Source organism: Thunnus albacares, chromosome 14 (assembly GCF_914725855.1).
Source record: "Thunnus albacares chromosome 14, fThuAlb1.1, whole genome shotgun sequence".
NCBI lineage: Eukaryota > Metazoa > Chordata > Actinopteri > Scombriformes > Scombridae > Thunnus > Thunnus albacares.
In genome coordinates, this window is record NC_058119.1 from 21,175,821 (window position 1) to 21,191,825 (window position 16,005).

The 16,005-nt window shown below is 42.2% G+C and overlaps 1 protein-coding gene across 7 annotated transcripts in view; it reads left to right on the forward strand.

The window, feature by feature from the left end:
- The window catches only part of cep170aa (centrosomal protein 170Aa), a 43,251-nt gene extending 27,795 nt beyond the window's left edge, over positions 1–15,456 (forward strand). For 2 of the 7 annotated variants that reach the window (XM_044372425.1, XM_044372426.1), the window contains exons 11-23: positions 3,280–3,633; positions 4,070–4,359; positions 6,214–6,306; positions 7,153–7,270; positions 7,443–9,002; positions 9,265–9,315; positions 10,476–10,749; positions 10,954–11,185; positions 11,587–11,754; positions 11,862–11,950; positions 12,088–12,181; positions 12,268–12,319; positions 12,473–15,456. In XM_044372425.1, coding sequence (XP_044228360.1) covers positions 3,280–3,633; positions 4,070–4,359; positions 6,214–6,306; positions 7,153–7,270; positions 7,443–9,002; positions 9,265–9,315; positions 10,476–10,749; positions 10,954–11,185; positions 11,587–11,754; positions 11,862–11,950; positions 12,088–12,181; positions 12,268–12,319; positions 12,473–12,804 — 3,707 coding nt within the window. In that variant the 3' untranslated portion in view covers positions 12,805–15,456. The remainder of the gene's footprint in view (positions 1–3,279; positions 3,634–4,069; positions 4,360–6,213; positions 6,307–7,152; positions 7,271–7,442; positions 9,003–9,264; positions 9,316–10,475; positions 10,750–10,953; positions 11,186–11,586; positions 11,755–11,861; positions 11,951–12,087; positions 12,182–12,267; positions 12,320–12,472) is intronic. The other 5 variants (XM_044372428.1, XM_044372427.1, XM_044372429.1 and 2 more) reach the window with 5 other exon arrangements.
- The last annotated feature ends 549 nt before the right edge of the window (positions 15,457–16,005 follow it).

Genomic DNA, 16,005 nt, shown 5'->3' on the forward strand with positions numbered 1-16,005 from the left:
TGTATTTGTGTGTCTGAAATCCGTCGTGTGTGTGTAGGCTCCATGTGTGTGCTTGAGACAAGCTCAGCACTGGTCTGCAGACAAGCAGTGCAGCATGTGTGAGAAAAGGTATGTGAGATGTGCTCTGGGTGTGTCGTAGAGGTTCTAGGCAGAGAGAGAGGGAGGCAGAGATTTAGCGAGGACACTGACACGAGACGACTGAGCCAAAGCTTTCGATTTGTAAGCGTCAAGGTGAGTCTTAGTCTCGTTGCTATTATAGGAAACAATGTAGAGGATACAGTGTGTCTTTATACTGCCTGTCTTGTTATTTATGTTGGAATATGAATTGTCATGAGTGTCGTAGTATTGTGACATCTGAGAAACAGTGCATTTTCCTTGCCAGTTAGATGTGATTCTGATCTGTAAGACTGTAGATGTGTGATCTGCAAGATTTTTAAGATTGCAAGGTTATTTTCTGTAATTTTTCATTCATTATGAGTATTTCATGTACAATTATACTCATTAGCAACAGTAGTGAAAGCTTAAGAGATACACAAGGGTTGAACTTCAATATTGTGTATGGGTATTGTGCTTTATTATATGTTAATAGACAGTACAATTTTATGTATGTTTGGGGTTGCATGTTTGCTTGTCTGTTTGCACGTTAAGTCAGTGTGTCCTTGTGTCGGGCACTTAAGTGTGTGTGTATGTGTGTGTGCAGCCAGCGGTGGAGGCAGAGGCCGGCTCCACTGTGAGTCATGGCGGGGCGAGCGGAGCAGAGCGCTGGACTCTCACAGACACCTCTGTTCTCCTCTGGCCCAGCCAAACGGCTTCTTTGTCTGGAGGGCACAGCATGAAAGACCTGCCTCTCTCTGTCTGCTTATCTCTGCTGATCTGCTCAAGCTACTGTAACGCAATGCTGCTTTCCTTTTCTTATCCCCTTTATGTTGGGTTTTTCTTCTTTTTTATTGAAATGTATGCTTTATTAAATTTCAAACAGCGATGAAAGACAGGAAAGATGGAAAAGGTAGATGGTGGAATGTGACAAATGAGCTGCAGACTCAGAAATATGCCCTAGGCCACAGAGCCATTGTGATAACTCGGTGCAGCAACTGTACTTAAAGGGGTACTCCAGTGATTTAATATTGTGCTTCAGTAAAGTTAGGGGATTTGTGAGAGACAGATTAAAAACAAATGGTCAAAATCAAAGCAGCAGAGCCTGAAATGTTGTGACTTTTCATCCCTAGTATGGGCCAAGCACCAAAAATATTGGATCCTACAATTCAAATGAAAGACAACATCATGTGGATTATTTTAACTTGATATTGTCTTTCATTTGACCTTACCTGACAGGTTAATGCTCATGTCTTTCAAACTTCACACATACTCATTTTCAAACGCAGGCTTTTTGTTTTTCTGACCCAAACTGAGATAACCCCTGGTGACATCACTACGATAACAACAGGGTTATTTTCTCACTTGACAACGCTCCTCCAGAGCAACAGAAGACATTATACATCTGCTTTCACAGGCTAACTTGTGCTGTGATGAGTAAACTGATCTGCATGAGTAAAATCAATGGAATGTCCCTTGTTGTTGATCAGACCGACACCACACCTTAGCAGATGTTGCTGTCATACTCCAATGTGCACAGTCTAATTAATTATCCACTATTTTATACAATATTGTCCAAAATTTGATAAAGATAAAACTAGATACACAAATGAAGTAACATCGGAGCATCAGACTGATTCAAAGTCATAGTGTGTAGACAGTTCTGCAGACAAACCACTCAGACATGGAAGCACTGTGTCCACTTTTTTCAACTTCTAGTATTTGATGTATCTCTTGCACTCACTACTTCCAATATAGCCTACTAAATATTATAAATTTACTCCAGCAGTAACATTACAATGCACAGGTGTTATAAATATCTGAGCTCACACAAGGATATAAAGAGAAATTGATTGATTTAATAGATCTAGACTGTGATTCTATACTATGATTCATTTTCATATAGTCTCATTTTGAGAATGTATTACTTTGGAGGAAGCCTGAGAGAAATTATGCATTTACCAGGATTCAAAGCTTTTCAGTGGTTTAAGAAAGTGGTAGTGACGTGAAAGTGTTCTCTGATGGTCATCCACAACAGTCGTGTCGTTTCTTCCCCTCCTCTCTCTGATAGATAACCTGAATGGCTGTTGGCTCGTTAACTGGCCGATTGTGTGAGTGAGTGGCTGTCAACTCTAGTGGCAAGACTATCTCCTGAGCCTCCCTCATTAAAGAATTCCCACTCTGCTTTTTCTTTTTTCCTACTTAATCTAGTTTCTCTCCTTTCCCATCCACCCTCCTCTTTTCCTACATCCCCCAACCTCCTTTCCAGTTCAGCCTTCCCTTTTCTTTTCTTTCACCTCCCCTCCTCCTCCATCCCTGAAGCCCTTTCCCCCCCCCCACACACACACACTCTCACATCCAGCCTCCTACTCTGCTTCCCACTCCATGTTCTCCTCCTCCCTTCCCCCCAAGTCTCTCTCCCTCACTGCCAGTGAAGTAGGCAGGGCCAGTCCATGTGGGTGGCATGTCTGGATTAGTGTGGCACACTGTCTGCCATCGCACAACACTGAGAGGACATGCTGATTCGACCAAGACTGATAAAAATGTAGAAATAGCAGTAACGTGGTAGGTAAACCAGGCGTTTGTATTTAGGTTCCGTTTTGACAGTAGAATGATTAGATTCAGGCAACAGCTAAATGTGCGTTTTGGCTGTAATGGTTAGCAAACAACATTTGTTTCTTGTTGCGGTATTCACAATGGATGTTCTTTCAGGAGGATGTGGGTCTCTGTGGTGGTCTAAATGGGACTTTTTCTTCTTCTTGGTTGCTTCAGTCAAGTAGACATCTTAACAGCCACACACATTGTTGTACTGAACAATACTGATGTATTGTATCTTTATGGATGCACCACAGCTGTTATCTGTTGCTATGTTACTGTTCTGTCCCCATGTTATGATATGGATTTAAGAATGGTGGTTAATGTAACATCCTGCAGATTGTCAGTAACTTTTATGTAAAGTATAAGAACCTTAACCATTGTTAATACTTTTAAAACTATCCTGGGTAAGCAGACGTATGCATTTGATTCTAAATTGTAAATAGATGTATCAGAGTACATATGTATATATATATAATGTTATGTGGAATATTGTTGTTGAGAACTTGTAGTGAGTTACATCTTTCCAATCAGTTATACAGTGATACAGTAGTAGTTCAACTATGTTTTTGCATTTCTCTGTCCTGATAGGCAGCAAGCATGAAGATGGTACCCAGAGTGACTCAGAGAATGGACTGGGCCTACGTTTTGCCAACCGCCGCCACGCCCTCGAGGAACGTCTAAAAGCAGCGCACGGCCACGTGGGAGGAGGAGCAGGAGGGGGGAACATAACAGTGAGCGGGACCCGAACTACTGGCACCCGCACTGCCTTCATGATTGAGTTCTATGACGAGGAAAACCCTCGCAAGCGGCGGTCATATTCGTTTTCCCAGACTGCACCACTGCTGCCAGGAGGATCTGGTGGGGAGGGACTCTGTCCCCAACCCCCCTCTCACCCCAAGGTGTTTAGCATCTCCACCTCTGCTACTACAGCATCAGACTCAGGTAATAAAATTGATTTCATAATGTCTATATATATTCTATTATTATAAACAGCATTGTTTGTGTTTCCTAAAGTAAATATTCAGTAAAAAAACTGCATTTTAAATATAGCGAGATATGGTGAGATTTATTTGTGAGATTAAGTAAGACCTCAAAGGCTCCAATATGTTCCTTTCATTTGAAAGCATTTCCCTTTGCATGAAAAGTGAAACTAAAAACTTCCAATATTCATCTACAGAAGTTGCAGTAAACTTGTTATGGAGGAGCTGTTCTTATTCACTCACAACTATTGTTACATATATTAACATTCAAGAACTTGGACATATAATACACAATAATAAGTTACCACAGCTTGTCTCTGTATCATGTTTTTCTGTGAAAGCATGTGTTAAATGTGTTTTCTAATAGATGTTTTTCTGCACTGTATTTGTTCCTTTAGGTAAAGTCCCAGCCCCAATACCAGCTACAGTGACTGTAGGTGCCCCTACGGCTGCCCGTGTGCTCCTCAAGCAGCGGTCAGAGGACCCGAGTATCGGTCGGAGCTCAGCCAGTACCGGGCTGGCGACAGGTAGCCCCACCAGCCCCAGCGAGGACGCCTCAGTCGTGGGGAGAGGTGTGGGGACAGCTGGAGGGGAGGCAGAGGATGACCACAGTGATAAGGGGACCTACACTATCGAACTGGAGAACAGGAACCCAGAAGAAGAGGAGGCCAGGCGCATGATAGACAAGGTAGGAGTGTTCAGTGATACCTGCACCATGTAGGACCGTTTCTTTCTACTTCAACTGTCACATACTTTGTCTTGATTCCAACATTAGTAAATGCATTTAACCCTACCAACATTACTGTGTCTTGTGGATGCACCATAGCACTGTTTTCTGTTGCTGTTACTGTTGTACTTGTTATATGGATTCAGTAATATTTGTTGATGTAACATCATCACACATTGTGATATTTCTTTTGCATTACTGTACTTAGTTATGATATATGATTATATTTTAGTAGACATCAGTAGACTGTAAATTGCATAGACATTGCCATCACATAAGCTTATTAAATTCAGTAACCTTAAAAGCCACTATAGTTCGCCACAAATGGAAAAATGGTTTCTTTTTCTGTTAATTTTGTTCTACAAAAATACATCAACATAATACAAATCTCATGCCCAGAAAATTGCTTTGGAAAAAAAAATATTGGGTCTGTTGAAATAGTTTGTAAATTCAAATGGAGGCTATTTGCAGAACAATTGCTTTCTTTTTTACTCTCAGGTCTTTAAGTTCAAATGACTCTAATCATGCCAGAGGACATGTGAAGTCAAGAACTTGCTTTCTTTGCCAAGTTGTGACTGTAAAAGTAGCAAGTAGAACAATGACAAGGACATCATTTAAAGTTTCTCTGCAGCAACTCTAAAAGGAATAAACAAACAGGCCAGAGCAAGGTTAATACCCCCTTTATTGCTTGCTTAGTTCGTACTTTTAGGGTTTGCAAGTCCTTGGAGACAGATTGTGTCATTGCCACTAAAACAAAGATAACATCTCTCAGTCGCCTTGCTTGACCACCACTCCATCCTCTCTGTCCCTTTGGTAAACCTAATTCTTCTGTAATAGCCCAGGGAGACTTGCTCCACCAAGCACTGCCCCTCTTTTATTAAACGATGCTCCAGGGAGGTTGAAGAACCACCATCAATTTCCCACTGCCTCCCCCTGTCCTGTGGCACAGCACTCTTTCATGGTCATAGAGAACATGTCTTAAAAGGGGAACAGAAATATACTGAGATATGGTTTAATGTAAGTTTCTGAAAACAGTAGAAAAGGTAACTTTTCTTATTTTTACCACCATTATAGGAGACAGGAATTCACAAGGCTTTTTAATTGCTGCTTACTAGATTTGGCAACATATCTACTTATTTTTTAGGAAGTTAAGTTGTTGTCGATAAAGGTTGTTACACAGGCATAATTTATACTTTACTAAATGACATCTTACAGCAGCACATGTCGCTTTAAGTGTTGTATACAGGTGTTATTTCAGGAGGAGCAGTGATATAATTAGTGGGGTGTATTTCTAGTCAGTGTTAGTCTGAGTGCATTACATTCAAGATTGGAAGTGTTGTTATGCTAATTCCTGTAATTAGCTGACACACTAATTGGCACACAGCTCACAGTCTGTCCGCTGTCGTTCTCTCTCTCTCTTTTGTAAATAGTGCGTGCGTGTGCATGTGTGTGATTTCTGTTCGTTGCCATGGTACTCAACTATCAAGTGCAGATCGGTGCTTTAATTTAACAGCATCTTCCCCTGTTCAGTTCACTTTTGTTTAGCAAGAGGATTGTAGAATTACATTACCATTGTGTGCATATAAGATAAGATTATTTAAGTTTCATTATATCTCAAGTATTTACATATATTACATCTCACAGTATTTAAGGCAACACAACACATGCTTATGAGGTTTTTATGTGTTTAGGATGCATACAGAGTAAAAGCTAATTGGAAAATATGAAAATACATAATAATATGTGATTTGCATGCATTATACTTCAGCAACATAGCGAGTGTTTGTTCACTCCTGCTTTTTCAAATGTTTGTAGGTGTTTGGGGTGCAGCAGAACCAGGACTCCGCTATTCTGTCAGATCTCAAAGGAGAAAGGAAAGGAAAGGAGACAGGAGAGGCAGGCAAAGAGGTAAAAAAAATATTTGAACAGGTTTTTGCTGAGGTTTTTTTGTTTTTCAGTTTTTTTCTTCCCTGCTATTTCCCATTGTTCTCTCTCTTGTTAACTCTCTCTCACGTCTGCCTTTCTCTTCCTCTCCTCATTGGTCCAACAGCATACTGTACTGTTGATTTTGTCCAAGCCGACACATTCTTTGTTAACTTTGATTGGATTAGAAAAGTCCCATTGTGATAAAATGACCACTGACCATCACTGTTTCACGATGCCTCTCAGCCCAGTGTAGTATAATAGAGTGTGTAAGAGTCTGAGTATGATAATATGAGTCACAGTCACTCCCAATGGCTTGATGGCTCTACTCCCCTTGCCTGTTCATGGGAGTAGGCTAGTCCTCCCAGAGATTGACCTAGATCATGCTAAGATGAGGAGAGACACGCTCAGCCCTCCAGGCAATTGCATAGGAGGGAGGAGACAGTGTGCATGAGCACTCACAGCCTTTCTACCAAGTCTTTTAAGCCTTTTAGATAATTATCTTTTTCCAAATAAAATGAGAAGCAACTGTTCAGTTTGTCTTTAAACTTTTCTATAAGATGACAGTGGTGTGGGTTATTTCTTTAAAATTCAAAAAGATAAAACACTAATACAGTCATACTTCTTAATAGTACCGCCAGTTATTCCTACAAACAAAATTGTTTGCATTATCATGTATTACATTTTACATAAATGCTAATCTGACACATGATCTCTGTATATTTTTTGCCACTCTGTCCCACCACTAGCTGATTTAATTTCCCTTTTTTTCTGGTTTCTCACATGTGCTTCCTTCTCTGTTGTTGCTCCCCCGTCTTGTGTCCCCCTCAGGCTCTTCCCGGTGATTCGAGCTGGGTCTCTCAGTGGGCTAGTCTTGCTGCCAATCACACCAGGACAGACCCAGAGGGCTCAGGAGCAGAGACAGCCGCCTTCCTGCACAAAGAGAGAGGTACATACTTTTTTCCCCTAAAGAATTATCCAAACTTCAAATCATGTACAGTATAAGGCAGCTCTTGAAATCACGTGAACATGCTTGTAGTTTGTAATTTTTAATGTAAAAATATCTCAAATCTCGGTTAAATGAGTTTACTACTCTGTAGTTACTGTACTTTGTTCTTCAGGAGCTGATGCCTTGGAGTCCAGTGTGTCCCTCAGCTTAGGTGATTCCTCCTCCGGTCTGACTGACCGTAAACGCAGGACCCTCCCCCAGCTCCCTGTGGATGACCCCCGGGCTAAATCCAGCACCAAAGCTCTGGGCCTGAGGTCTGAGATTGGGGAGAAACAGGACACTGAACCCCAGGAAAAAGAGAACAAGGGAGACGGGGAGTCCCCAACTCCCATGGAAGACGGTGAGATGATCGGTAAACGGAAACAAAGCTCCACCTCCTCTCCATCCAAGGCTCCTCTCCGAACCTCTGGCAGCACTGAGCGGAGGAAGAGGTCAGAGGAAAGGAAAGGAGGAGGAACATCAGAAGGAGGAGAGAAGTCTGGAAAGCCTCTAGTACGCCAAGGCAGCTTCACCATTGAGAAGCCCAGCGCTAATGTCCCTGCGGAGCTCATCCCACGCATCAACAGAGGCAGCACTGGGCGCGAACGCAGTGACTCTGTGGGAAGCATGGACACTGCTACGCTCCTGAAGGACACTGAAGCTGTCATGGCATTCCTGGAGGCCAAACTAAGAGATGAAAACAAACTAGACCAGAAAAGTAGTAAAACCAGCACCACCGGCTTCCCCCCTCGGACTGACTCCATCTCTCCTGAGTCAGATGTGGACACGGCCAGCACAGCTAGTCATGTGGCTGGAGAGGCAGAGAGGAAAGCAGCGGCTGGTGGTACACAGAAACGACGTTCCTTCAGCAGCATGCACCGGGAGAAGAGCAACATGAGCACATCTTCCAAGACCAGCGTCACCAACGCTAGCGCCCGTGAACGTTTGGAGAGGAAGACTAAAAGCAGAACTGTGGAAGCGACGAGCCGGACTGATGCACGCCGCTCTGTTCAGCCATCCACTGTCTCCTCCAGAGCACGCCAGCCTTCCCTGGATCTCACCGATGATGACCAGACTTCTTCCTTCCCCATTTCAGACATCCTCTCCTCAGACCAGGAGACCTACTCTGGACCTGGGACTGGTTTTGGGCACTCCGCACATGGACGTTCAGATGATGTCCTCCATAGCAGGTCTGCTAAAAACTCCACCAGTAGTTCCTCCAAAACCAGCCGCACTCTCCAGGCAGCCACAGCCTCCTCACTGAACAAGCAGGCCTCACTGCCTCAGCCGCGGCCCACAAGAGCCTCCCTACTCCGCCGCGCCCGGCTGGGGGATACATCTGACACGGATCTAGCTGATGCAGACAGGGTGTCCGTGGCCTCTGAGGTGTCCACCACCAGCTCCACCTCTAAGCCACCATCGGGCCGGAAGGGACTGTCACGGCTGGACATGCTGGCTCAGCCGCGTAGGAACCGTCTAGGTTCCATCTCAGCCCGCAGTGACTCAGAGTGTACAGTGACCCGGAGCTCCACCTCTTCATCCCGTATGTCAGCTGAGACTGCACTGCGTCTGGGCTTACGCTCATCGACACCCACAGAGAACAGGCTAACTCCCAGGATGAGGGCCAGCAGCGTATCCAAACTGAATGAGACCAAGACTAAGACCACAACATCAGGATACTGCTCGCCCACAGGTGAGCACATCAAATGCGTGCCTGGCTTCCAATTTATTCTGATTTTCTCTTTCTGATTCCATGAATCAGGGTTTCTTATTTTAGTTTATTTTGAACTCATTATCTGATAAATAATTTATTCACAAAAAATAATATGGTATAAGGATCATGTCCAAAAAGTCTACACCATCACATACCTCATTATGTGTCAGTGTGTAATCATTTGTCTGTAAACATTTTCATTCTGTTGTGACAAACTTGTGCATTGGATTTCATCGTCCAGAGAGCCCTCAGCCCGAACCTGAGGGCGGTGATGCAGAGGAAGAGTTGATGGGTACTGTACCAGAACTGTAGAGACTTCTTAGGACCGTGTGTGTGTGTGTGTGTGTGTGTCAGACCTGGGTCACAGCAATAGAAGCTCCCACCAAGTTCAAATGATGAGACATTCACTTCTTGTAAAGGAATCAATAGAGAAACAGACTAATGCATATTTCTGTAGGACTAATTTAAAGTCCTTTGTTAAGGAACATACACACTTGGATCTTCTACATTTTACAGATTGAAATCTTGCAATGAAATTATCTATTCGTGGTGAATACTTTGCTAGATGTAAATTTAAAAGTGTACTTCATATTGTTAGTACATCACATAAAGAAATATCAGTGGGTTAGGGTGATGACCCAGCTCTAGCATCATATTGCAGTGTTAACTAATTGTCCCCTCCCTTAAAACCATCAAGTAATGCTGTGATGAAGACCCAAATGCTCTACTCACATTCTTCTGTTAAGACATTTTACAACATTGGAGCAAATGGTTTTGGAACAGTGCTCCACCTTGTGGAGCTTTGTATTCAAGCCATTTACTTGATCCTGTTTTTTACCACTGAGAGACTGATAGAGCATTGAGTTATCTCATCATGGTGCAGCTACATTAATGCAGCTGATGTGTGACTATTGTGAAGCAGCTTAACATAGTCTGGCTTTATCTAGGTTTTATGTATTATGCTCAATGCTTTTGTTGGGACAGCATGCTTTCAGATTAGTTTTCTGTTTGTTGCTGTTTCTGTTGTTTTCAGTGTGGTTTTATAATCGCCGTATTACTGCAGCTGTCTATAAACAATAACTTAACAAACTAAGATATAATAAAATCAGATGCTTTTCCTCACCAATCTTTCTTATTGCCAGCCCCCAAGAGAAGGATTTACAGAACTGGAACCTAAGTTTATCTATTTTTGTCAAATAAAGTATATTTATATTTGTTTAAGTTCACAAACAAAAAAAACCACATAATCTCAAAACACAGCATTACCAATTCAGTTTGTACAGCATTTGAATTTTTTCAGATCAAAGCAGGATTGGCTGGGGGCTGCCTCAGTAACAAAGCCTCTCATATTCACAAGCTCATTTATTAACTTCATGAATAACACATGTTGGAATAGATTGAAGTACAGTTACATCGACTAAACCCTGTATTTCCCTTCCATTACCATCACAGTGTCCAGTAGCAGCAGGTGGAGACGCTTGCCACCGGAGTACGCCTCCACCTCAGAGGAAGAGTTTGGCTCAAACCGGAATTCTCCAAAGCACGGAGGGCGCTCCCATGTGCGGCCTCATCACCTTGTCCCACACCGCAGTTCAAGACTCAGCACCACCCCGAGCCCAGGCTCCGGCATGGTGACAGGTCCGGGTGGAGTGGCGGTCAAACACCGCATGAAAGAGCAAGAGGAGTACATCAGAGACTGGACAGCACACAGCGAGGAGATAGCCAGGTATTGATCTACGCTGATCTGTGCATGACTAATGTAATCATTTAATTTTTCATGAATCAATGTAATGTTTTAAAATGTCTTTTAAGCATTATATTTACCATCTGTACTGTTTTGATGTGTATATGTTTGTTGTGTATGCAAGTTGCATGTGTACATGTAGATGTCTATCCTGAGTCCTAAAGAACCCTGTGTGATGGTTAACAGGTTATTCCCCTGTGTGCGCAGGATCAGCCAGGACCTGGCTAAGGACTTGGCCATCTTGGCTCGCGAGATCCACGATGTGGCCGGTGAGATCGACTCAGTCAGCTCGTCTGGCACGGCACCCAGCACCACCGTCAGCACCGCCGCCACCACCCCAGGATCAGCCATCGACACCCGTGAAGAGGTAGGCCCTGCACGTCCCACGCAGCCGGAAATACAGGAGAGCATGAGAAAGGTGCCAGTTTTTCTTCTTCTATCATTGCCTTATTGCGTGTGCATCCATTGCGCCTTTGCCAGCCTGCCTGTGTTGCTTGGATAAAAACGGCTAAGTTTGCCTCTCTGCTGCTTTTATAACTTTCATCTTTTGTGAGAGGTTCATTATATTAACATCTTCTCCACTTTCATTCCTTTATTTGTTTCTTATTTTACCATGAGAGGATTTTAGTTCTATAGGATTAAAATCTGACTTTTTTGGCTGGAAAATTAAAGCTTTGGAGCTGCTTAGCTAACTCTTACAGAGTTCCTAATTCCTTCATTTCACACAAATCTTTACTGAACTCTTTTAAATTAAGCTGGAATAACTGGGCAGAAATTTCTTCATTCTCTCCCTTTGACATCTTTCCCTGTTTTGTCCAGTTGGTGGATCGGGTGTTTGATGAGAGCCTCAACTTCAGAAAGATCCCTCCTGTGATTTCAACCAGTAAGACACCAGAGATCAACGGCAAGCCAGTGGAGCTCCGCCCTCGTGCCCCTGACAGTCTGGAGCCCCGAGCTCTGAGGAGACGTACCTGGAACCGAGAGGAGGTGAGAAGCAACACAGCGAGTAACTTAAAACTATACCAACATGTAGACTTTCACCCTTAAAGTTGTCATTTATCATTTATCACACTTCTTTTCTTCTTTGTATTCAGGCGGTGTTGGACAGCCTGCTGCTCAATTCGGTCTCTCAGCTCTCCACCAAGATCAGACACTCCATTGACAAAACAGCAGGAAAGATCAGGTAATTATACTTTATGATATCATAACTCTCCATGGGTATGTAACAGTATTTTTATCCCTCAGTGTGCCATTGTGTTGCTTTGCATAGCAGGAGCCACTGTGACTGAATGTGTTGTGTTGTATGTTATTTTTCTGCAGGATATTGTTTAAGGATAAGGACAGGAACTGGGATGAAATTGAGAATAAACTGAGGTCAGAGAGTGACATACCACTCCTGAAAACCTCCAACAAGGTACAGAAACCACTCCGTCTGAACAATATTTGATGACAAGAAAGCCGCAGGATTGTTATATTTTTATATTTTTGTCCTTTCTGCAGGAGATCTCCTCAATTCTGCTTGAACTGAAGAGAGTTGAGAAGCAGCTTCAAGGTACGAGTGGAAGACAGATGTAAAAATACTCTATAAAACTGATTTTAGTTTATTTATTTTAGTAGTAAATTTACATCATCTGCTCATCACCTCCCACACAAACACAAGCCCACCAGCTCATTTACAATCATTCTCTCCCTCTCTCTGTCTCAGTGATCAATGTGATGGTGGACCCAGATGGGACTCTGGATGCCTTGGCCAACCTCGGCCTGACCAGCCCCACCACCCCTACCAAGCCCCAAACCACCAAAACAACTTCCCCCTCTGCCACCAGCCCCGGGTCTCAGCTCCCAGCCAAAGAATCGCTGCCGGAGATCCTTCCTGGGCCGGGAGGGTCAACAGCCTCCGCCAGGGCTCAGTCCTCCTCTGCCAGCACAGGGGACACTGCGCGAGACAGCGGTGTCGGTCTCGGGTTAACAGGAGTCGGAGGACTGCCTTTCAACCGCATTCGGCCGAGCGGAGAGGAGGCCATCGCACAGAAGTGAACAGAAAGTTTCCTTGAAGGTTATGTGAATAAACATGAGTCTGAATTGGAGTGCAGGTGGCTGGTGATCAGAGTTCACAACAATAAGGAAGGTGGAGGAACATTTAAACATTTTTTTTTTTCTGACAGAACAGTTGCCATTCTCCAGACTATACCACATTATGGTTATATGATAAACATAATTTAGCAAAAGTGTTACCAGACCTCGCCGGAAATGAAGTGCTTCAGCTGACCTTCAGACTCCACTGGCTAAACCCCAACTGATGCATCATGGATATACCCCTTGAATGGAAATTGACTCATGAATGATTTAGATCGAGTAATATTAGCATTTCAAATGTAAACTGTTCATGCCTACTGGCCAATCTGACTTCCTGGTGGACTGAAGGCTACCTGGCTCTCTCTCAATGGACACATCTCTGTGGTTGTACAGTCTCCTCCAGTCTTCTCCTCTTGCCTTCTCCATGTGTCTGGACCCTTCCTACACTAAAGACATGCCTTAAAACACATCCTCCGTAGTAGCAGTGTAACCCCCATCCCCCTCATGCCCTCAAATATTATACAAGATAACTTTTACAGTACTTTCAGACATACAGAATGCATTGTAAAATAACACTCGCAAAAGATGTTCTATTTACACTATGATGAAATACAACACTGCAATAATTTATTAGCTCTTGTTCAGTGCAAAGAATATTTCAGCAGCCTTAAATAATCAACCTAACAAACAGACATGCTTTATGCCTAAACAGTTACAATTATTTCACAAATCAAGCAAGGAGAATTGCAGTTTTATATATTTCATAACTTGAACTGTCCGTCCATTGAACCATCTCTCAAAGTGACTCTGTTGAACTGGATTTGTAGTGCCTCCCCCATCTCTGTGCACACCTATCTGTCCTTCACCTCTTGTTTCCTTGTTTCCTTCCCTCCCTTCCTCTTCTCTCCCAGTAGTTGGATGTTTGTCACTCCAGTAGCATGTACAGGACAGAGCTGAGAGCTGTCTTCCTGCAAGTTGGCATCTGTGTTGATCTTACTAATACTAAACGGTAGTTTTACAAAATAGACACAGCCTTTGGGAAACCAATGATCATTTTCAGTCAAAATAATCACTTACCAAAGTTAACGAGTTTATTGATAATGTCATTTTCGAGCCATCCTGAAATTCATCTATTGTGCAAAAGCTGCTTCTGTTTTTGATGGAACTCACCATCCTCTGCAGTTCACCTATTCCTCTGAATGTCAAGACCATTTTTTTTGGCAACAAATCAAAGATTCAGAAAGCTTATTTGTTGTAATGAAACATCTGATCATTGCTGCCATATCTTTATTTGGCCCATGTGACATGACCTGTGACAGTCAGTGCCCTTAGCTTCTGGCTACAGTACATCAACTCAAGTGTCCTATGATTTCAAATTGGCTTTTTTCTACTTTTATAGTCACGGGTGATGTGACTTGTTTTTCAACCAGCAAAGATAAACAGAAACTGTTTCAACTAAATATTTTATAATATTTAGATACTGTAGATACTGTACTCCTTTTCTTTTTTAATGCTTTGACTCACCTCACAATGAAGTTCATTTTTTCTTTATCTGCCATTAACCAGTTTGAGCTCAAGTACACACAAAAACTAAGCATGAAAAAGCTGCTGGAATTGGCTCAAATAAATGTCTTGTCGGGGGGGAAAAAAGTGGGGAAACTTACAAGGAGGCCTTTTATGGTTCAAAATGTATCTTTGAGGAACGTCGGTGAGTAGAAACGATCACATCTTTGAATATAAGGCTCCCCAGCCACTTTGAATTTTGCTTGTAATACGGCTTCATATCAATGTATATAGGTGCATAATTCTATTTCCACCAAGGGGGGAAGTTCCAGTGTACCAATACTGCAGACAGACCGTATAATTAACCCCTTTCTCTTTGACTTTGCTGCTTTTCTAGTTACTTTATGGGGACTAACCATTTTCTGAATCTCTCTTCAGCTTATAGTCTGTGTTCTAGAGTAAGATGACTTAAAAGCAGTGTATTAGTACTTAGATACTCTTGCAATAGTGAATTTAGGTACCAGAATACATGTTCATTTCCTTCTCTCTATACTGTACTGTACAATGTTTCGCAATGCCTCCAAGTGCCCATTTTGACTATAGAAGGGCATTGATTAAAAGAAGAAAAAAGATGATGTAGTTGTCTAAAAAAAATCTCTTATTTTGCACATCAGATTGTGGTGTTTTTTTCATACAGAAGTAGTGAAGAAGCAGTGAAAGGCTGCATCAGACGTCACATGGTTTGACAAAGAATGATATCACTTTGCCTGATATCACAAGTGACTGCCTTGCCTCTCTGGAACTATTCTGTCTGTACAAACAAAGCCTCTAATTGTGTTACTTGTTTCTTTTTTTTCTTTTTTGTTTTCCACCCATTTTTTCGAAGAAAAAAAAATGAAATTAGGCGACTGTGAATGCTAGGTACATGTTTATTTTTTAAATTCTACATGTGTCATCTGATCAGTGTCATTTTTTCCTTGTCATTTTTTGTAAAGAAAAAAAAACACCATTTTATTTATTTTTGTTCAATATTTTGTGGATGTTTAATGTATTTTATATTTGTTCAACTATCTGCATTGTTTCTTACTGTTAATAAAACAGAGCCATTCACTTGTTTCTCTATTTATCTTTGACTCCAGATTGACATGAAACAGATTGACTTCACATTTTAATTTCCGAGGAATCCTGGTTTTGAAAAGAAAATGTTGTGCAGATGATGTCACCACTACTACCAGACAAGGAATCAATATTTCTTGATTTTAAAACCGGATTGAATAACAACTCTTGACAGGGTCATTTTAGTCAAAGAAAAGGAAAGGATCAGCATGGGCTCATTCTATATTCAGAGCTGCATTTCTATCATTCTTACTGAATAAAAGCAGGCTGCTCTACTCTTTAGGCCATTAATCATGTCTCAACTGAAAATGCAAATTACTCAGCTACCCTAGACTGCCTAGACCGTTCAACATTTGCATGCTCAAGTGTTTGAATCTTTTTTTATACAGACATGACAACCGTGGACTGCATACAGAAAGTATTAAACATATAAGGTACGCACTTGTGAGCATATTCAAATCACAGCATCAGCTAAATAGCTTAATACAAAGGAGCTCAATCTATTTAAGTTGTGTGTATATGTGACGTCTTGGCTAGAAGATG